The 19,088-nt window shown below is 40.0% G+C and overlaps 1 protein-coding gene across 6 annotated transcripts in view; it reads right to left on the bottom strand.

The window, feature by feature from the left end:
• TRDMT1 (tRNA aspartic acid methyltransferase 1) overlaps window positions 1–14,581 on the bottom strand; it is a 55,050-nt gene extending 40,469 nt beyond the window's left edge. Inside the window, exons 1-3 of one of the 6 annotated variants that reach the window (XR_003998777.1) lie at window positions 14,448–14,581; window positions 9,788–9,819; window positions 1,526–1,635 (exon numbers count right to left, since the gene is read on the bottom strand). Coding sequence is in view for 3 of the 6 variants with exons in the window: in XM_030550445.1 (XP_030406305.1) it covers window positions 1,526–1,635; window positions 9,788–9,819; window positions 14,448–14,551 (246 nt within the window). In the remaining 3 variants the exon portion in view is untranslated. Of the gene's footprint in view, window positions 1–1,525; window positions 1,636–9,787; window positions 9,820–14,095; window positions 14,190–14,447 lie in introns of those variants that run through there. The other 5 variants (XR_003998776.1, XM_030550445.1, XM_030550444.1 and 2 more) reach the window with 5 other exon arrangements.
• Window positions 14,582–19,088: the final 4,507 nt, after the last annotated feature.

The following is a 19,088-nucleotide window of genomic DNA, read 5'->3' as shown; positions in this document are numbered from 1 at the left end:
ACAGGTACACTGTGAAAGGTTTATTCTGGTCCTTTTTGTGTATAATCCCACAAAGCTAGTTTTATGACTTACCGATCATACAATACAAAAAGATTTTTGTTCAAAGGAGAAAATTAGATCTGTGTTGCAGAATTACTAACAAAGCTACAAGTTCATTAATAATTGGAGATATACCTATCTCCTAGAACTGGAAGGGACCTTGAAAGGTCATTGAGTCCAGCCCCCTGCCTTCACTAGCAGAACCAATTACTGATTTTTGCCCCCAGATCCCTAAGTGGCCCCCTCAAGGATTGAACTCACAACCCTGGGTTTAGCAGGCCAATGCTCAAACCACTGAGCTATCCCTCCCCCCAAAAGGTTTAGCTAAGAGTATGTGTGTGGGGGGGTTAAAATAGCTTAATAATCAGCCAAGCTGTAATATCACACCTAGAGAAACAGAAGCAAGAAAGTGAGCGATTATGGTCATGAAAAAGTATTGGTGCTTTTTATGTATTTCAGGGGTTAGCTTTATAAAAGAAAAGTTGCTAAAATACCACATAAAAACAGCAACGCAAGAGAGATTTTACTGTTTTCTCACAAAGCTTAAGGGAGATTTTACTGACTTGAATCTGCTCCTAAAATCCATCAAGGACGTAAAATGTAATTCCTCTTCTTTCTTTCCCCCATTTAAGAAACTCTAAACTGACATTAGTCAGCAAGTACCAAGTGCTGAATAAACAGGCAATCTATAGCCATCCACTCTGGTTTTACTTAAACTGGTGCATTAAAACAAGCTCAGAAACGTCTACCATCAAGCTAAAAACTGTGACAGGAGATTACAAGGTGTTCAGTAATTTCAAACCATTCTGAAATGGACAGAAAATTATACAAATCCATGCGGCTAATTTATAACTCTCCTTCCATATTAAACATACCAAAACAAAAATGTGTAATTAAAATTTATGGCATAAATCAACAAAAGCATCAAGCCTTTTTATAAACACTGAAGTTAATTTACAAAGCTCTTTTTCAAGGAAATTAGAGAGGGAAGAGACTTACTAGGTCACCTGGTCAATTCAGTCCTCTAACAATGCAGGATTGTTCCCTACACTGTATTTTAAATTGCTTTTTCCAATCCAATTTTAAATGCAGAAAAAATGAATGTCTCTTACTAATTTGACAAAATTCTTTTACATTTCTTTTTATTTTGGGGGTTGATGCACCCTGCTTGGCCACATAACCTTTATGGACACAGTAATCAAGCACCCTTATACAGCATGTTTTCAGGAAAAACAAAATCCTTCTCAGCTAACCTAGAAGGCATCTGAAATCAGTTTACACAGTGCATGTGTGCATCTCCCTCAAGTAGCAGTTACACCTCCAGGAATCGACCAAAGTCATCACTACACATAGTCCAACAAAGCAATCCTTTTACACTACTGCCTCCCAGTTTCAAGTGTTTTGATTCCACATTCCCTACTAAATGTGGCAGTGAATACTCAACTGAGATGGCTAGAGCACAAAGAGACACGTGTCCATTACTCACCTCAATTGTCTTTGCCCACAATGGTGTGCTGGGAAAGTTGTGTTTGTACACTTCATTAGCAACAGTGTTCACATCAACAGCAGCAACAACTTCTGCTGATATACAGCTTTCTGGAATTAAGAAAGGAATTTGCAAAACCATAGCTGTGCTTTAAAATACACTACATTTTCTCATTATGTTACCAGTGCTAATGCACACATAGTTTTAAAGGTAAAGGAAAAGAGAAATAATGCACTCAGAACTGTGTTGCCTCAGACTTTATATAAAATGTACAGCAATCACTTCATTTTATAGCCAAAGCTGCTTTTCTCTACCCACTGCACTCCAAAAAGTGATTTGTAATCACTGTAACACACACACAGAGAAATTCCATCCATCCTCTTCCTCGTCATTATTGTAGCTACATTTTTTCTAGGTAAGAACACAGGAGACATAAGGATTTGCAGATCAACATGCTGCACCATGCAGCAATTCACAGAAATATTCTAGCTGCTAATGACAGATCTTACATCCTGGAAACCAGACTTGTCACCCTTGAAGCATATTGTTTGTCAGTTTAGGAAACTGGGTTAGTAAAGTTGTTCTTGAACTTGGGTCATCTATGTTCATGCACTGAAACATCCAGAAGGAGAATTTTTAAGATCACTGAAACACATTATTGCTTGTATTTCACCTTGGGCCCTGACCCTGCAATGTTTTATATGAGTGCCAGGGTCCTCTGGCATGGAGCAGCTGGAAGGACAAAGGCATTAGGCACCTCTTAGTGTAACACCAACATTTCTTAGATGAAAAGAGATATGATTGGCTTCTTTAAATATATTAATGAGAAAGCAGGAGACTGCAGTATAAATCTAATAATAATTATCCTAAAGGAAAAATGCAGAAAACAGACAGAGAATAAACAATTTGTTTATAGAGCAAAAGAATAAGCCAATTCTACAGAAACTCACATCACAAAAGATGCTGTTCAGTTTCCCACTGATGATAGCACATTGCTTATCTTCTACACCAGCGGATCTCAAACTTTTGTACTGGTGACCCCTTTCACACAATAAGCTGCGGAGTGTGACCTCCCCATATACATTAAAAAACACGTTTTTATATATTAAACACCATTATAAATGCTGAAGGCAAAGCGGGGTTTGGAGTAGAGGCTGACATCTTGTGACCCCCCCCCATGTAATAGCTTCGTGACCCCCCTAAGGGGTCCCAATCCCCAGTTTGAGAACCCCTGCTCTACACTGAGCCATAGTAAATACCATGCAAACACTTTCTCCTGTAAACGAGATCAATTCTAACAAACAGCAGCAACTCCATGATCTGCTTGCCATGTTATTCCAACTTCAGCATTAACAATTTTAATGTTTTTGTAAGAGAAGAGACAAGATAGATTCCTTTAATAACATCACTTTTCAAAATGACATGTTAATTGTCGATCTGAGTACATCATATGAACGATTGCTAATTATCTATTGAGTGCTGTAAATATTCATGGTACTTTACAAAACAGAGTAAAACATTTTCTATGCCCAGCAATTTCGGAGCAGGAAAGCCAAGTACAGAACTCCAATAGTGACAACTAGAACACTGAAAATTAAAGCCTTATCTACTATATCTGATTGCTAGAGCTTTCACACCTCTGTCATCTTATTTAAATTTCTCTACTGTTCAGAAATATTTGAAAGGTCACAATAGGAAACAATATATAGGAATTTTCATTCAGGCAACACTAGCATTTTCTGGTTTGCTCACTTAATTTAACCAATGACAAAGACAACCTAAGCCTCATAGGAAAAAGATGAAAAGGTGAACTATGTGACCACCAATTAAAGGCCCATTTTATATCATCTCTCATTGTCTCTCTTGACGTTGTGAACTCACATTGTTACAGATGTATTACATACAGATATGCTCATAGCAGAGCACTGTGATGACTACACCTGGGTCTACGGATCAGGTATGTTAACACTGACATCTACTGCGAAAAAAGTTAGTTTAGCAGATCAACTAACTAAATTTAGAAGTGTATTTAAAAATCCGATATCATGGCTTCCTACAGCACAACAGTAATGCCTAGGTAATGGATGCAGATTTCCAATACAGCAAAGGAGATTCCTTTTGAAGATATATTGTCTCTAACTAACAGGTGCCTGCCCTGTGGGTGCTCTGACAGGAATGAAAATTAACCATCTCAAATCATTATCCCATCAAACAAATAATAAAAGTGGGAGAAGCTGGAGGCTCTGATAGCCATTCTTAGGTCAGATGTCCACCACCACTATTTCCATCCCCTTAATAAAAAATTTTTTTTAAAAAATCAGGGACTTCAATCAAGGGCTTTGTAGGCCCTAAAGGCTAGTACGTGGTGGTCACCACACATACTGGAAGAGAGTAATCCATGATTTTTAGGAAAGCACTTGTGACACACTTTTAACCCAAACCATAAAGGCTAGTTCTGGATGGAAAATTACAGAAACTTTGTTCTAATTCTCCTCATTCAATACCTATTTCTCCAACTCCACAATGCTGGGATCTTATAGGATCTCATTTCAGTGCAACGGACAGACTTCACTTTCCTTCTATTGAGCTGAAATAGCATTAAACCCAACAAAATTTACTAATAAGACTTTTGTTCTGTGTTCAGATTCCAACATTCAGAAGTGAGTAATGGAAAACATGGCTATTTTCATTTTTTAGATTATCTTTTTCAAGAGAAGTGGGAAAAACAATGCAGATGGTACGACTACAATAATTCTTCTGAGAGAGTAGCATAGGCAGCATGGTGCCATTGCCCAGCAGAATCAAATTTGTTAGCATAGCAAGTTACATTACTTCCCACTATATCTATAGAGCCAAGTATAGAATTTTGTCTTTAAAAAAACACTGTTACCGAGGTCAGGTTTTTCTCTGAGTTTGGAGAAACAGCAAGCATCTCTTATCAGTCTTCGGTTCTTCTACACAGACACTTCAGCATAGTTCTAAACACCTTACGAACAACGTCAAGTACTAATAGCTTTTCTTCCATGGCTCTGTTACACTAAGTAAAAGAATATACAAGAGTTTCGGTTTACAAAACCTCTTGGCAGACTAAGAGCCCTGCTGCTTTATATGAATTGCAGACTCTGCATTATAGGAATAGTAATTAATCAATACATACTGGGCAAGAAACTTCATGGTGCAATCAAACTGAGGTCAGCACATGAACAATAGGAAGGGCAGGGTCACCTTTACATTCACATTTCCTGGGGCCCCATTCAATCCCTGGTGTAAATCAGAGGACCCTCTGGGCTGCTTTGACTTACTTCCAGCTGTTCATGGCCCCAGGGAACTGTTCTGGCAGCTAAGAATTACAAGGACACAGGATAACCCCAGCCACTATCCCTCTATACCACAATGGGGTACCAAGGAAGAGCGTTGCATAAAGCCGCTATGCCAGACACAAGAGGATTCATCAGAAGGAGGCTTTTTGGTAGCTTTACACCACCAGAACTGAACAAATCAGCTGGAATGGACAAAATCTGGACCACTGTATCTACCAAAGGAAAATCTGTGTACTCAATATCTAACAATAAAAAATAAAATAAAATAAAATCACCTTTTGTGAGATTTTATTAAAATAATTTTAATATTTAATCTGGATGCTAAATTTTTATGTGAATAACTCAATGGCCACCACATTTCTATATAACTGACTTTTTCCATCATTCAGAGCTTTTTTCTGAAACCAAAAGAACAGACTTGCCCTTTATTTTTAATTATACATTTTATTTAATTATCCAACAATGACCACAACATCTATTTACCTATCTAGAAACATGCAACATTTCCTCATTGTTTATGCAATATTTAGGCATTTCTGACTAGATTACAACCAGTTAACTGAACTCCAAAGAAAAAACACAGCACAGCACTAATAAAGAAATATGCATTGTCCTCGAGATGTCTCTTAAAAGAATAAGTGCCAGTTTTCAAGGACTGGCAAAGTAATTAAACTGAAGCTTTGTAGAAAACAACTTAATGTTAGGAAGGCTAGGAATAAAGCATACATTTTTAACAGTGAGAGTAATTAACCACTGAACAACATGGTGGATTTTCCATCATTTGAAGTCTTCAGATTCAGACTAGATAGCTTTCCAAAAGATATGCTATACCTCAAACTGCAGTTATGGGTTTATGCAGAAATTACTGTGTGAGGTCATATAGTCTGTGTTATCATAACACCACAGAAGACTAGGGTTTGACGAGACCTCAGGAGGTCATCTAGTCCAATCCCCTGCTCAAAGCAGGACCAACTCCAACTAAATCACCTGAGCCAGGGCTCTGTCAAGCTGGGCCTTAAAAACCTCTAAAGATGGAGATTCCACCACCTCCCTAGGTAACCTATTCCAGTGTTTCACCACCCTCCCAGTGAAATAGTTTTTCCTGATATCCAACCTAAACCTTCCCTGCTGCAACTTGAGACCATTGCTCCTTGGTCTGTCATCTGGCACCACTGAGAACAGCCTAGCTCCATCCTCTGGGAACACCCTTTTAGGTAGTTGAAAGCTGCTATCAAATCTCCCCTCACTCTTCTTTTCTGCAGACTAAATAAGCCCAGTTCCTTCAGTCTCTCCTCGTAAGTCATGTGCCCCAGTCCTCTAATCATTTTTGTTTCCCTCCGCTGGACTCTCACCAATTTGTTCACATCCTTTCTGTAGTGGGGGGCCCAAAACTGGATGCAATACTCCCGATGTGGCCTCACGAGTGCTGAATAGAGGGTAATCATTCCCCTCAATCTGCTGGCAATGCTCCTAATAATGCAGCCCAACATGCCTTTAGCCTTCTTGGCAATAAGGGCACACTATTGACTCATATCCAGCTTCTCATCCACTGTAATCCCCAGGGTCCTTTTCTGCAGAACTGCCACTTAGCCAGTCAGTCCCCAGCCTGTAGCAGTGCGTGGAATTCTTCCATCCTAAGTGCAACACTCTGCATTTGTCCTTGTTGAATCTCAGAGGTTTCATTTGGTCCAATCCTCCAATTTGTCTAGGTCACTCTGGATCCTATCCCTACTCTCCAGCATATCTACCTCTCTCCCGAGTTCAGTGTCATCGGCAAACTTCCTGAGGGTGTAATCCATCCCATCATCCAGATCATTAATGTAGATGTTGAACAAAACTGGCCCTTGGACCGATCCCTGGGACATTCTGCTTGATACTGGCTCCCAGTTATGCAGGAGGTCAGAGGAGAACCTAAATCTGGCCTTAAAATCCAAATTATAGAGCACTCTTGTCCACTTACTGCTATGGTGGGAGGGGGAGGTAGTGACCTAAACATGCAGAAATTCAAACAGATGGAAGTTTTAGATTTGGAAAAAGCAATCCACCGTTAATAGATCTCCTTAAAAGCTTGAAAATAAAATTTCAGCTGCTACCAAATATGTCCTTTTACACTTGACAAACTGATTCCCCTGCCATGTGTTTCTAACAGACCTTAAAATGAGCATAGATCTGTTTATATTTATTGCTGCACTCCCGCTCCAGAATCATCAATGTCAGCACAGCACATGGAATATACAGCATACTGCAAAGGGCAAAGTCTGGCAGATTTGAAAACAAAGGAAATTCAGAACCAAACTATTTACTGTAGAAGATTATGAAAACAGATGTAAGAAGAAAGAAAGGTCACATTTTATGCCAGTTCAGTGTCCCTTTAGAATAAACATTAAAGATTTCATTTTTGGTCTATTACTGACTTCTACGTATAGATATTAGCCTGAACCATCAGTCAACATGATGCTTGCTTCCTGCAAGATAATCAGTTTCTTCCTTCCCATCACCACACACTAAGTACCTATGCCTACACAACAGAACCACTGAATGTTGATTTTTATAATTTTTAACCAGCACTATTCTTCTGTGAAAAAAGCAGTATTTTAGAAATTGATGAAGACTCTGCCCAGAGTGACAATATGGTTTAATTTGGGGCTTTACTGGACTATATTTCTGCCTGCCAATTTTTCTTTTATTTAAATGTAACTGTTCTTAGTGACACAGATCATTTATATTTTACAGGAGTGAACAGCAATCAGACGTTTGATGCTGAAGTTTACTTTCTAGAATGTCTTTGGCCAAGACCCTTTACAATTATTGAGACAGTCAGATAAAATGGTACCCATAAAAAAAACAGAAATGAGAGTGCACATAGATTTAAATCCTTCCTTTATGAAACTTAATCACCAGGAAGAAAAAAAATACAACTGAACTTGTAACCCAGAAGTGGTACCTTTTAAAGTTCTTCTCTTATATTTCATGCAAACACAAATTTTAAACATGAGTGATCCAGCTAACTAGAAGTTTGCATGGAACAGATTTCGAGTTAATTGTATATGGGAAAGCTGCCTAAATTAATAAGCCATGAAAAGCTTCTTTTATTTTGTTGGGGGTTTTTTGTTTGGTTGGTTTTGATTTTTGCTTGTTTGTTTGGACGAGGGTTGCTATGGAAGAGGACTAGAAGGAAAGATGACTTTTCTAAATATAAAACATTATAATTTTCATTGCAGATATTCTGTGGTTAAACAAACATATATGGCAGTTTTTGGTGTCTGACATCTAACGGTCAAAGTCTCCTATTTCTTAACAGTGGAGAGTCTGGCCTGGAGCAGCAATCACATTACCTTCTAATGGGAATAAATAGGATTAAATTCTGCTTTCAGATACCCCAAGATAAGGGCCCAATCCTGAAAGCCTCAACCATATGTGCAATCCCCTTAACTTCAGCAGAACTACTCACATACATGAAGGTCTGCAGAACAGGGCCTAAATGAGGGACTACTCCATTGGCTTCAACAGACTAATTGGACATGTCTGAGAGCAGAGAATCCTGCATTTTAATCCTTGCTCTGTCACTGACTCCCTTTGTGACCTTAAAGCACTTATCAAAATTATGCTGTTCGCATTTCTTATGTTACTAAACATTAAAAATCTCCTTACAAAGTTTTAAAAGCTCTAAAACAACATACTACAAACTTCACTGTGTATACTGAAGAATCTGTATGTATAGCATAAGCAAAAAGCTGCAGATTTTTCACCACGAGCTTCAGGACAGATGCCTAAATTTGGTAATAAAGAATTGAACCCAACTCTCATGTCTCCATTGAAAACAATATACTAATGCTCTCTGTGTGCTACTAAAATGAAAATATTGGGGAACAAGCCTGGTCTGTATAAATAACTCACCACCACACCACATGTGTGTCCTACTATGGGATAAAAACTGTGGTTATCTCAGAAACCACTATATAGAGGCACTGTTGCTAAATGTCGATTTTTTTGTTAGGGCTTAATTTGGTATGGTGGTTGCCATTATCTTGCAAATTCTTACAAATGCACTTCAAGATGAATGAGTAACTATACTGAAGTTTAATACACGTGTAAGATGTTTGCTAGATTAGAGACTAAAAAGATGCCAGGGAGTGTGGGGGAAGGTAACCTTAGCTTGATTATGGAAAATATCTATTCACCAATTATAAGCAGTAATAATTTTACGGGGTAGGGAACCAACACTGATACTCTTCTTGGCAGCATTGTAGAAATCCTTTTGCAGAACTAGTCTCTCTTGCAGCAGGCTGTCACTAAGGTTTTATATACAATCTGTTCTTTTTAAAATAACAAACAGCTTCTTTTCCTCTCATTTTTCTTGGACATACACATTTACTGGAATCATTACTAAACGATGCCAATGAGCAACTGAATCCTGCTGATCACCGCAGCACTGATGAATGCAGGATCTCTTTTCTTCCCAAACATTTGGAGGAAACCGCCATACTGCCCCACTACCAGATGGTGCTGAGAATTCTATTGTCTCCTGTCACATGACAGCAGAAGAATTCCATTAGAGAAATTTATGTCATGGTGCCACTCTGTTTATAGCTGCATATGCACAAGTTTGAAGCACACATGAATTCTTGCTATTATATATGAAAAAGTAATTGCAAGGAATTTTTACTTTCTTCATCTAATCTCCACATGAAAACAAACATTTGAGTCCCACTTTGCCTTTACTCTGTGCCTTTATAAGGATAAACATCATGAGTAAACTAAACCCAAATGGCTAGAAAACACATTAAAAATGTGGATAAAGCAATGGAATGGAACCCCTTTTATTTATGCTGTGCAGTTATTAGTCATAACAGGACTCAAAACAAGACATGTCTGAAAGTGTAAAATTTGCAGATTTTAAAGGGACATGGAAATAGGGCACCAAGGGGCAGTTTGTACTCACCACACACTTCCCATAAAGAAAAATGGCTGGATCCGAAAAAAGTAAAGTCAACTGTGATGCAAATGGTATTGTATCCATTTGATATGCAAATTTCAATTAGTACTTAACCCTTCAACACTATCTAGGCTCATTCAAACAAATAAGAATTCAAGCCTCCCACTAAAGACATGAGTCGCTTCATCAGCTCTGGATGGTACCTCTACAAAAGAATCCAAGCTATATTATTTGTATTTATTGTAATTTCTTCATTTGAAAGTAAACCCAAAAGAACAGAAATGTAAATTACTATCGACACTGACACTGCTGCAATTGTTCAGAAACTCCCTCTGTAATTCTAAGCTGTAACTGAAAGTTCTGGAAATAAATGGAACATTTCTGGGACCAACAGCAGTGATTTAGTTCCCTTCCTCCCTCACAAAACAAACAAACATGTCCTAGATGCAATGGTGATGATTTGGTAACCCTCCCAACATTCTCAAGCACACGCAGTATGCAGTGTGGTGTTATACAATCATCATACTTTTTGCACACCTATTTGCAATACTCTCATATTTCTCCGAGGCTACATCTCAGAAAGGCTCATAGCTAATTTGTTGCTTTTATGCTGTGGTATTACATTTCAATTGGACCATTGGCACCTGTAGGAGCCCCTGAGATTCCCCAACAACTTTTAACACATTAACAAATACTGATACCAATCACTGGAGGACGTTCCTGGGTGTTCATAGAGTGCCTATTGGTATGTTAACAACAGAACCAGATAACATCTGGGGATGATTTTTCCCATACATATAGATACCAACATGTGACAAGTGGATAATGGTGTGGATTCAGTCTATTTTTCATGGAATCTTACGGAAAGCAAGATAAAACATTTCTTTTAGAATTAAGACTATGTTAGACAGGAATACAAGAAACACTGTATCTGTCTCTTTTTCTTTCAGTTAAGATTACAGAATCTCTAGAACTCTCAACAAAAATACCTGTGGCCTATATACTCTCTTCCAAAGATACCTTTAGAGAATGAGAGAGGTGTTTGGTCCCTAAGACAGTTAAGGCTTAGTTGTCTCTTTAAATATTCCTACTTTTTTTGTATGTTCACATTTTTATTGTCTTGCCTTTTAGTTACTGTATAACACTTATACACACAAAAATATTAAAATAAAACAATAACCTACTTTTTGTGTGTGTTGGGCAAGATATTTTAAATACTTTGTTTTTCTCTTGCATTTTATTCTGCTGGCAAGCTTCTCTAATTGTGCTCTAAATCCTTATTGAAAGCTTTCAATTTGCACTACAGTTAACTGTATCTATAAACCACAAACCACGTCCAAAAAGCTCTTGTTTAAAACTATGTTCCTTTATTTTCCACCTCCTACTGTTTCGGGAACTTTAACAGGCAGGCATCTGGCAAAAGATGAGATGAAGCTGCCTGACTTTCCAAATAACAAAGAAATGAAGAAAACAGACGTTACTGGCATAGAAAAAAATGAATCCCTTTATGCCCAAGATAAGCACAGTTATTCATAGTAACTAAAGAAAATGGAACTGAAGGTAAGGGGAGGTTCAGTTAAAAGGAAGATCTCTTAGTTTGGTATAGGAGAGAGAAGTGACAGCAAGTCTACGGGCAGTCTACACTAACACACCACATTGACGCAGCTGTGCCACTTAGTGCATCTGGTGAAAATGCGCTATGCCGATCAGAAAGCACTCTCCCTTCAGCAAGAGGCAGAAGCTATGTTGGCGGGAGAGTGTCTCTCACTGACATAGCACAATGTGAACAGCACTTCAGCTGATTAAATTGCGTCGCTCGGGGGGGAGGGTGTCTTTTTCACACTCTGAGCGACGTAAGTTACATCGACTGAAGCAGCAGTGTAGACCAGCTCTAAGGATATCACCTTATTAGTCTGCAGAGCACCTACGTTGGTGTGTCTAATACAGGTTTTTAACGTTTTTATAAACCACTTGAAGAGACCTTGGTAATACCTAGCCAGAGTATTTAAGTTGTCCCCCCTTTATTAGACCTTTAGTAATTAAAATGCTGGTTGGGAGAAAAAGGGGTATGTCTAGGATATGTATTTAATTACAGTACTCTCCTTCAAGCCAACTAGTGTTGTCCCTGAAATTCTTGTTCATAAATTCAGGTTTCAGCATAATCCAACTGAATTTATGATTTGTCAGGAATCGTTCCAATATTAACTAAAATCATTACAAATACTTCAGCCCTAATAAAGGCTAACAATTAGGCTGTCAATTGATCACAGTTAACTCGTGATTAACTCAAAAAAATTAATTGTGATTAATCGCAGTTTTAATTTCACTGTTAAATAGATGACCAATTGAAATTTATAAAATATTTTGGACATTTTTCTACATTTTCATATATATTGTATTCTGTATTGTAACTGAAATCAAAGTGCATATTATTTTTGATATCTGCCCTGTAAAAATGATAAAAGAAACAGTATTTTTCAATTCACCTCATACAAGTATCATAATGCAATCTCTTGATCATGAAAGTGCAACTTACAGATGTAGATTTTTGTTGTTGTTACATAACTGCACTCAAAAACAAAAAAAAATGTAAAACTTTACAGCCTACAAGTCCACTCTGTCCTACTTCTTATTCAGCCAATTGCTAAGACAGTTTGAGAAGTTCTCAAACTTTTGTACTGTTGACCCCTTTCACATAGCAATCCTCTGAGTGCGACTCCCCCTTATAAATTCCAAACACTAACACAATTATAAATGCTGGAGGCAAAGCAGGGTTTGTGGTGGAGGCTGACAGCTCGTGACCCTCCATGTAATAACCTTGTGACCTCCTGAGGGGTCCCGACCCCCAGTTTGATAACCCCTGTGCTAAGACAAACAAGGTTGTTTACATTTACAGGAGACAAAGCTGCCCTCTTCTTATTTACAATGTCATCAGAAAGTGAGACCAGGCATTTGCATGGCACTTTTGTAGCCAGCCTTGCAAGGTATTTACGTGCCAGATATGCTAAACATTCATATGCCCTTTTATGCTTCAGCCACCATTCCAGAGGACATGCTTCATGTTGATGATGCTCATTAAAAAAAAAAGAATGTGTTAACTGAATTTATGACTGAACTGCATGGGGGAGTCCCTTGCTCTGTTTTATCCGCATTCTGCCACGTATTTCATATTATAGCAGTCTCGGATGACGACTCAGCACGTTTGTTTTAAGAACACTTTCACTGCAGATTTGAGAAAACGTAATGAAGGTACCAATGTGAGATTTCTAAAGATAGCTACAGCACTCAACCAAAGGTTTAACAGTCTAAAGTGCCTTCCAAAATCTGAGAGGGACAAGGTGTGGAGCATGCTTTCAGAAATCTTAAAAGAGCATCTACATAACCCAAACCATCAAAAAACAAAATCAACCTTCTGCTGGTGGCAGCTGACTCAGATAATGAAAATGAACACGTCGGTCCAGAGTGCTTTGGATTGCTATCAAGCAGGCTCCGTCATCAGTATGGACATGTCCTCTGGAACGGTGGTTGAAGCATGAAGGGACATATAAATCTTTAGCATATCTGGCGCGAAATAACTTGCGACACCAGCTACAACAGTGCCATGAGAATGCCTGTTCTCACTTTCAGGTGATATTGTAAACAAGAAGCAGGCAGCATTATCTCCTGTAAATGTAAACAAACTTGTTTGTCTGAGTAACTGGCTGAACAAGAAGTAGGACTGAGTGGACTTGCAGGCTCTAAACTTTTACATTGTTTTATTTTTGAATGCACTTAATTTTGCATTTATAAGTTCAACTTTCATGATAAAGAGATTGCACTATACTACTTGTAGGAGGTAAATTGAAAAATATTTTTTCTTTTTTTTACAGTGCAAACATTTGTAATAAAAAATATAAAGTGAGCACTATACACTTTGTATTCTGTGTTGTAATTGAAATATATTTGAAAATGTAGAAAACATCCAAAAATATTTAAATAAATGGTATTCTATTAAGTTTTTTAATCACACAATTTTTTGAATCGCTTGACAGCTCTACTAAAAATACTTCTTTTATAGCTATACACCACAACATAGGCCATCCGAAACCAAAACCCAGTGGGTTTTTTCAATGACATGAAAGTAAATATGCACACAGCTAAAAACCCAACTGGTCTCACTCATGTATGTTAAATACACTCTTAATTTGGGATTAGTTTTAGGGCATCCTTGCAGAATTCTACTTGTCTGCAGCCCTGGAGTACGAATTTTTGCTCTGATGGGTTTTCTTGACCAGACAAGTAATATCTATCCAATATTAGCAGTAATGAACCTACCAACCACTGTGGCAGCAGGCAGACGAGCAGATCTGGGCTTCTGCCGGACAGTCTGCAGAGCAATTTTCCCACCCTGTTCCCCTAAGTTCACAAAGCTGTTTTCCCCAAGCACAGCTCTGCAGATAAGCAGCTCGGATGCTCCTGACTGCTGCTATCGGCCCCCCACGCTACCAGAGCTGGGCTCCTGCGGGCCTCTGCCTGCGCACCGCGCAACCTGCCCAGGTGCCTGCGCCAGCGCACGGCGGCCACCGCCCGCCTGGACCCGCCAGCGCTCCGCCTGAGGCGGCACAGGCCGGGCCGAGCGGCGGTGGGAATCCCGCCGGGGGTGGGGGACCGCAAGCGGGGCCGGTACCTGTCAGCGCCTGGTGCATCCCCCCGATGCCACTGTACAGCTCCAGCACGCGCACCGGCCCCATCCTCCCGCCCCACGCACAGCACCTGGCTCTCACTGAGCATGCGCGGATGCTCTGCGCATGCTCAGTAACGCCAGCTGAAGCCAGTGTCCGGCTCCTTTTTCCCTCTGCCTTCACTTGCCCCCAGACTCTGCTCCCTGCGAGAAGCGGGGGAGGGGCAGAGTCGGAGCCGGGTCACTCCGCGCCCAGGGTGGCAGGGGTGGAGCGGAGACAGGAGCGGAGGCGCTGCCAGGCGGGGAAGCTGGCTCGCGGGGAGAGAGAACAGGAGCTGGGGCGAGCCATGCGCAGTGGCTGGCAAAGCAGGGGTGGGTGGTGGCAGCCTGGCTGCATGTGTTCCCGGCTGGCTGGTCCAGGCCGGCGCCCTCGCCCTACGGCCCAGTGCTGCCCAGTTCCTGGGCTCCAGATCCTCGCTAACTTCTGAGGCTCTAGGAGACTGGATTCTGTGTAATGTGTGTGTGACTTATACATCCCACCCACCCCCAATGCAAAATGTTCACACGTGTTTTTAATATTTGACATGTTTCATCCATGTTTTTAACCTTTCAAAGAATCCCTTTCCAGTTTTCCCAGCTGTAACCTGTCTGGATGCAGCTTTATAACATTGCACAAAATTGTCTTCTCACCCGATTTCCTGAACTGAACTTCCGTTTCTGTGATCCGCTGTAACTGTAGCTTCCTTCCTTTCAGTTATTTATTTTTATTTTATTAAATGTTATTTTTATCTTGCATAGTTTTTAGTACTCTGTCATTTATCTTGGTTAATATTGTGCATATTCATGTCATTGTGCTATTTAATTTATGTTTTTAATAGCAAGCAAACATTTACAATACTAATTTGAGGCTAGTAGTTTAAGCAATCACAGCTCAGTGTTTTGAAGTAATAGCACTTCATTGTTTTTGTAATTCATAATTTTTATTTCTACAATTTTAATTTTTTCCTCTTGTACCACAAGTTTACTCTTTTTTTTAAGTTTCCTTTGATCCTCCAGTGCAGATTGCCTTTCTCAACTGTTATTTTGGCCTATGTTTTTTCATGTAATCACTTGTGCATAGAACTTACTTCCCAAATATTCGCTAAGGGCACTGAACTATCTTATATGAAATCCCTCCAAAGACAAAACTTCTACTGTAATTTTCACAATCATAGATATAAATTATTCACAATGCCAAGAATTAAAAATAATCACCTCATGTGCCAGAAGGTTACGATATGATTCACTTCAATGTTGGCTTCATTCTGACAAGTTTACTGTTCGTTTTGCCAAAATCACTAAAAAAATTTTAACCTAAAATATTTAGTTATTTCTTTGAGCTGGTCTCACAAACCTATTTCTACTATTGTATGACAGTATTTAAAACCATGTGTCTCACATTCTAGTGTGCAATTCAGACCAGGAAAAGTCTCATAACCCTGACTGCCTGTCTCATAACCCTGGGTGCCTTGCAATGCTTTGCTGTTGTAGCTCCCAACCTGGGCCGCTCACAAACAGCCTACCAGCATGCAGGTCACACTCTGAGTTTCTGTGTATAGCTACAGCCCTGGTCCAGCAACATACCAGTCACACTCTGGCTTCCATCAGCCTTGGTTACTACTTGCAGGGTGATACCAACACACTCCCAGTCCCAAAATTTCCCCAAAATGTGTGTTCTGCACTGTCCAACCTCCTGGACAGTTCAGATATCTGAGGTCTGTTGCCTCTGTAAGAGGTCAATATTCAACAGTTTGCAACTTTAACTGGAGTTACCAAACAGTTCAGTTTAAACACAGCACTGGATTAGTTTTGATTAAAAAATAAAAGAAGTTTGCTTAACTACAAAGAAATTTTAAGTGAGTACAAGTAGAAGCCATTAAAGTCAGAAATAGTTACAAGAGAAGTAAAGATAAAACACTTCCTAGTACCAAGAATTTAATAAGCTAGACTTGTTAAGGTAAAATCCTTACCACAAGTTCCCAACATTGCTGATCAAATTCTCAAGTCAGGATCTCCCCTCACAGTGAAAGGGCTAGTTCCTTTGTCTTCTAAGGTGAAAGGGAGAGGTAAAGAGATATCTTGGGGTGTTTTTGCCCCTCGTTTTTATAGTCCAATCACCCCTTGAAGTGGATTCTTCTGAGGATTACTCCTCAAAGCAAAGTTTATGCAAAAAGTAAAGAAGGTGGCATGGAGTGTAGTGGTGTTGGTGGCTCCATGCTCTTTCTTCTCCCCTATGTATGCTGACATACAGATTTGCCTTGTCTCCTGCCATTTCCCTCTCTTGTTGTCTCAAGGATGCTGTTTACTATTTATATGTAAATTGAGGTAAATACACATTCCTTTGTTTATGATAGGCCTGTTAAACAACTTTGGCTCAGGCAGGGCTATGTGGGTTTGAACACATGCTAACAACTGCATACAGAGGGATTTCATAACTTTACAAATTATGCTGCTATGTACATTTCACCATGATATTATTGACCAGCAACTTATTAGTTTTCAGATGATACTATACAGAGCATGTTTTCTACAAAGATTATTACAATAGTGTGTGTACCGGGGTGCTTTCAGCCATAATGTTTATATATTAATTTTAATAAATCAGTTAGGTGTACTTTATCACATGTCCACTACATGGAACATTCTTGTCTCAGGCTGACTGGCCCCTTCAAAGGGAGATGGGCCCAGCACCTGCTGTGACTAATCAGGTGCCTCTATGCTGAGTTCTTTTATTAAAACTCTTCATACATCTTCATACTCTTTACATCAGGCAAAATAGACATATTAAGTCATTTAGAACAAGGCCAAATCATCTTACATTATCCATAGTCACTTTAGCTACCTCCTGGGCTTCCATTTCCTTTGCCCAGCTGAATGGAGAAACCTATTGCTCAAAGTTAGATGAGAAGAGGGAGCATAAGGAAGGACAGAGGCTACAAGGGAAGGAAGGGCTATCTGAGCCAGGTCAAAGTCCTGTGAGACAGATGCCATCTCACCTACACTGGCCTACTATCAGCAGGCATGAGACAGAAAGAGCGCCATTCCTCTCCCCTCACTCCTCACCTCTCCTATGAAAGGATATGAGTCTTTAAGAACCTTGCCCTCAAATGCAACAGCCATCTCAGAGGCTGCCAACTTTTTTCTCTTCTCCCTTATCCTTTGCCAACTGTGGTATCCCCTGAGACCTCTCCACTCCTATTCTAAAGTCACCCTTATGGCCAAGCTTCCTCTCTCTGCTGTTGTGGATAATGCAGTTGTGATGTTCCCTGCATCTTCCTGCACCTAACCTCTAACACCTTTGTCCATGTGCTACTATTGCCCATCTCTGGAAGGGGAGCATCTTCTGCATGTTCTTTCCCAATTCCTCTAACATCTACAGGGGATTGTGCTATCACTGTTCCCCTGTCACTCATTCTCAGATGCCACATCTTGCCATCCCCACCTCTCTATTAGCCCTATACCAGCACCCTACCTACTTTCATGTGCTCTCTTGGCATATGCCTCCTGTAGACACAGGCCTGCTAAGTGACCAAATTGCCCACAGGGGCAACATTGTACCAGAAGGCAGGACACAGAAGCCCCACACATGATAGGTATAGGGCTGTCCAACATAACTAACCTCCACTATCATGAAACGGCTGAGCAACTGCAAAATCTGATGGTTGTACAAGGATCTTGACAAGAGCACCATGAGCATGCATTCCCACATCCAAATCCTGAGTCAACTCAGGATTTTCTCACCTTAGCCAACACAGCGGCCTGTCTGCTTAGCCAATCCACAATCAGCTCATTGGGTACTAGATTACTGAGGAACGTGATGATAACCTTCTTAATACCCAGTCTCATTTGGGAAACTACCATCAATCATTTCCAGTACCCCTTACCTTGCATATTTGCATATGCCTTCCAGAAGGTTTCCATTAACTCAGCTGACCAAAAGCACAAATCAGTTTCCTTGGACCCAGGTAGCTGGTACAAGATCCACTGGAAAGAACTGCACATCCCTCAGTATCTGTGTGCTCACCTCTCTATAAAGTGGAATGACCCATAGCTATGTACCATAACCATATCACGTTTCTCTACTTTTTTCCACTTTACTCCCCTCATTTTCCCTTAACCCATGTGACCCTAAAAGCCCCTTTATGCCAACTGGCAAAGAGTGCTCCCAACACACTGTTGTCAGACTATTTAGCCAAATAGTGTCTTGTAAGATATTACAAAAACTGGTGACGTGCTGGTCATTAATATAATAGTGTGATGTTTGTACAATTAGTACTCCCTATCCACAGCGGTTTGTGAAACACTTATGGGAGGTACATAAGAAAAGATGCTACAGACTCTGTGGAGCCAGGAAGAGGGGATGTAGAGATGGGGCCATCAAAGCAGGTGGCACACTAGTCCATCTTGGGAGGGTGGGAGGACGGAGGCAATCCAGGCCAGTGACATTGGGGCATTATTGATCCTTAGGATTTCATGTCTGCAGAATTGAATTTACTGGGAAGTGATGTTTCTAAAAAGGTCAGTTTTGATCATAGAGCACTGGCAGAGCAGGAAGGAAGGAAGTCACTGACAAAACTGTTCTAATTTTTTTTCTAGTACAACTAAACT

The sequence above is a fragment of the Gopherus evgoodei genome, chromosome 2 (genome assembly GCF_007399415.2).
Source record: "Gopherus evgoodei ecotype Sinaloan lineage chromosome 2, rGopEvg1_v1.p, whole genome shotgun sequence".
NCBI classification, from domain to species: domain Eukaryota; kingdom Metazoa; phylum Chordata; order Testudines; family Testudinidae; genus Gopherus; species Gopherus evgoodei.
The sequence above is the reverse complement of the archived record's forward strand: the minus strand, read 5'-3'. Positions and strand labels throughout refer to the sequence as shown.